Source organism: Oryzias melastigma, linkage group LG18, assembly GCF_002922805.2.
Source record: "Oryzias melastigma strain HK-1 linkage group LG18, ASM292280v2, whole genome shotgun sequence".
In the NCBI taxonomy this organism is placed as follows: Eukaryota; Metazoa; Chordata; class Actinopteri; order Beloniformes; family Adrianichthyidae; genus Oryzias; species Oryzias melastigma.
The window spans coordinates 19,970,575-19,974,660 of record NC_050529.1 but is presented as its reverse complement, the minus strand read 5'-3'; the positions used below and the strand labels follow the sequence as shown (position 1 = coordinate 19,974,660).

Here is a 4,086-nt window from a genome sequence, read left to right as displayed (position 1 = left end):
GGTGTCAAAAAACTCAAGTCTGACACAAATCGAGACTATTAATCCCTCTTCCGTGATCAATTTTTAAACGGTTGGGACTTCTATGAATACTTCACTACCAAACCTAAGGATCTGATTGGTTAAAGTTTTACCTGGTTTAAATTTCATTGGCCGTTTAATTGCTTTTGTTTTTTGAACCTAAAAATATTTATAGAAACTTGAACACAAAAGTATAAGCCTGAAACGCATATTTACATTTATATGGGGTAAGATAGGCGTCAAAAAGAAACGTTTTTGTGATAAATAAGTCATAATCAGAAAAACAAAGTTGCGTACAATTTAATATTTTGCGCAACTTTGTATTTATAATTACAACTTTTTCCAAATGAATATGTCTCTTGTTGACAGCTATCTTACCCCATACAAAGACTTTTCATTGAAACCCGTGTTGCAGAGGGCTTGTGAACGCAGCTCACCAGTGAAGTTTTGTGAATTTGATGTTTCTCGCATCTTTTAACAATAAGCTAAATCAAAAACTAAAGCAGATTTATTAAAGGTGTGTTGGAGATGTGGATGAAAAAAAGGAAAAAAGTTATTTTTTAAGAGGATTTAAGTGTTTCATTTACACATACGGAATGTTTCATTTTTAAGATATACGTGCAACATATATTTTATGAAAATTAGATTTGGTAAAAATGACAAAATATATAATGAAGCAGTTCAGATTAAAATAAAAAAAAGAGCAGTAGCTTCTCCTTGTCGTGAAAAAAAAGCCTTCATTTCTACGGTTTGTCAGGTTTTGCCATCAAAGTTCAAATGTACGTTTGACATTAAACAACAGTCTTTTAAAACTAGGTAAAGAATCACCATGGCAACCAGCCGAGACAATGTTAGTCACAGAGTTTTGATGCACCAATCAGGAAATATTTCACATTTTCTGTGAATGTTGCTGAGAAATCCCTTTGATTTCATGTTTCGGTTTAAGAATGCAATCATGTGCTGTCAGGTAAAGCGGATCATTTTCAAATCATTTATTGTTTAATACTCAGAGGAGGCCTTCATCTGTGAGCTTCCTGTCCTTCTTCACTTCATCTTCATCAACTTTTTTTTACTTTTTTTTTTTAAGCTGAAGGAAAGTATTTTTAAAAAAGTCTCCATTTCATGGAGGAAACACTCCAAAAATCTGTTTGTACACAGATGAGCATTGCACTGACGCCCTTTCTATACCTTTGGCATCCAGATTATTGTAGTTAATACTCAACGGAATCATATCACACATTTCTACAACACTGAGAGTTACATTTGGAAACAGTCTTCTGAAAATCCAAAGCACTTTAGAGTTCAGATGCTGCTGCTCTTCATCACAGCCTCCTGTCCAAACGTGAAGCTGCAGCCGCGTTTGACCGCCGCCGTGCCAGGCAGCGAGCGTTCAGGCGTGTGAACAGAGCTGCACTGTCTTCCGACAATAGCGCTGAGTGCATGTCTGTGTGCATGCACCCCTGCTGCCTCATCTGCATACATGCACTCACACCTAACATTTGACTAAAAAAGAAGAAGAGAGAGGAGAGAAAGAGGAGATTCAGAATCTGCACACGACTTCCTGTCTCTTCTGGGATGCTGGGGGTGTGTGTGATGTGTACAGTCGGCCCGGCAGTGGTTCAGACCAAGTGGCTCGGCCTGGTGGGAGGGCTGCGGCGCGCACAATGGCCGCTCTGTGTGGCTGAAGTGTCTTTGGTGTCGATGACTGCCAGCAACTGAGACTGGCAGATCCAAAATGGCGCAGCGCGGAGTCCTGCTGGTGACTGTCATGCTCTAAGCGGGGGAATTCTTATCCCTTTTTCTTTAATGGACGGGGGTAACGGGGGCAGGGGGGGTCTGCCTAATCTGATGGCATTTTATTTACATGTTAGAGGGGGAAAGATTGGAGGGGCAGCCGTGTCCTTGAAGTCCAGTTCTGTCCACCGTGAGATGTTGACATCTTCAGAAAGTTCTGGAAGTGACAGAAACATGGAAATGCTGGAATTCATCGAAACCTCGGAGGGAATTTAAGGTGGAAGAAGGTCAGAAGAGCAAAAAAAATAGAGGAAACTCACTGTTGAGGGGGGGTTGAGGTTCACACAGCTGTGGAGGGACACAGGTTCTGAGGAGGGAGGAGAACCCGCGTTTTAAAACATTAGAAAAGCTCAAAGGTGAACTTCTGTGTGTGTTTGTTGTGATTTTATGTTTTCATTTTCATCTCTACGGTATGTTCAGATACAAAAATATGATTTTCTCCTGTGTCTTGGAATAACGTCCAGTCAAAATCGACGCGGATAACTCGTGGCTCGCACAAAAAATAGACCAGATGCAGAAACGATCGTTGTGCTGCACACGCCGAATGCGGAGGACCGCACCACACCATAGGTTAATAAGGGCGCGGAACGGACGCGGCCTCCGTTCCGCGCCGCTTTGCAGCACTTCCGCATGCGGTGTGAACCGGGCGTTTCAGATTTTTGTAAAAGCTCTGTTTACTATTTTAAGACCATTGGAGCTGAAAGTTCTCTGAAAAGCACCAAGCTGAAGATTTTTCTGATTATTTGTTTTATTTTATAATTTGGACTTTTTTACTTCTTAGCATGACTATATATTTTCAATAATAAAGTTACTTATTCATTTGCTTAAGATGGTAAAACTTATTGATCACTAATCACATCACTTCACTTGCTTTATTCAAATGTGGTTTATTTGAATGATTTTTTTTAATTAAAAACCATCTGCATATATTATTGATCCTTGATCTGTAAATGCAGTGATGAATTCTGTTTACATGATCATGAGATTTATTGATACTTAAGGATTCTTAACGACCTGAATCTCTGATAAATATCTGATTAGAAGTTATGAACCGGGCAATGATAATTCATGTAAAAAATAGCAAGGTGGAGCCAGGGGGGGATTATATAAGTTCGCTTCCTCCCGCGGCCTTTCAAGCCATCTATACTTTGACGCCTAATTCTCCTGTGTTTGACATGACTTTGTTCGGACATAAACCTCAGTTGATTGTTTATTAGGGCCAGAAATCGATTTAAAAAAATTAATTAATCGCAAACCTTGAAAAAATTTATCGCGATTAATCTCTATAAATTGTTTTTTAGTTACAGTATTTGCTGACCAATTATAATCTGCAAATAATCACAATGTGAAATCACACACAAAACTGTAAATTTAGAACATGTATTTTTAATTAATCCTGTCAATCGACATAAAAAAATAATTAATCCGATTAATCCCCTTTAGGATAGTGATTAACCACAATAATTGCAATGCTTTACTATGTCAATTTTATATGACAATGTGCAACTTTTGAACCAAAATTAGGCCAAAGAGAACATTTTTCCTTATTGTCTGAGATTTTTAAATGTATCAAGTGTTGACCCAGAAATGTGCACAAAAACTGCAGCCATAAGAAACGAACCTGCACAACTAAAAAAAAAAAGGTCCAGTCACATAGCCCAAATGTTCTATATTACTGCACAGGCTTCTTTAAAAAAAACTTCTTCCATCTTCTGGACAAAAACAAGCGGTGAGAGCTGAACTTTCTGAACTGATAATTTATTTAACTTATGGTAACAATCGCCACATATATCGCTTTCCTTTGCCACTGCAGTTGAGGCTCAGCGCTGCGTCGTTGTGTTTCCGTGACAATGCGCCAGACAATGGATCAAATCGTCCTCTTTTTTCAAAAAAACAACATACAGTAAGAAAAATTGCAAGATTAAAGTACTAAAAACCGATTGAATATTTATTTCTTTTGTATATGATCATGGTATAAGTGGGGTAATACCCGACAAAGTCTTTTAATGTAATTAATTTACATTAATAAATGTTAACGCGTTAATTATTTTTGATTGATTGTGTTAACGCTCCAGCTCTTTTGTTTCTACATTATTCTTGCTTTGATTGCTTGAAATCTAATCTAATCTAATCTAATCTCATTTGGGGTCACAGGTTGCTACTGTTGAGTGTAAGTGAGGTAAACCAGGGGCAGGTCGCCCGTCTGTTGCAGGGTCACACACACACATCTAGGGGAATTTATAGTCACCAATTAATCTATGAAGCATGTTATTG

General features: G+C 38.3%; 1 protein-coding gene across 1 annotated transcript in view; it reads right to left on the bottom strand.

The window, feature by feature from the left end:
* Positions 1–995: 995 nt before the first annotated feature.
* The window catches only part of arhgef40 (Rho guanine nucleotide exchange factor (GEF) 40), a gene marked incomplete at its 5' end in the record, with an annotated part of 32,296 nt that continues 29,205 nt past the window's right edge, over positions 996–4,086 (bottom strand). The window contains 2 exon segments of the mRNA XM_024287347.2: positions 996–1,969; positions 2,073–2,119. Of these exon segments, the coding sequence (XP_024143115.2) occupies positions 2,093–2,119 (27 nt within the window).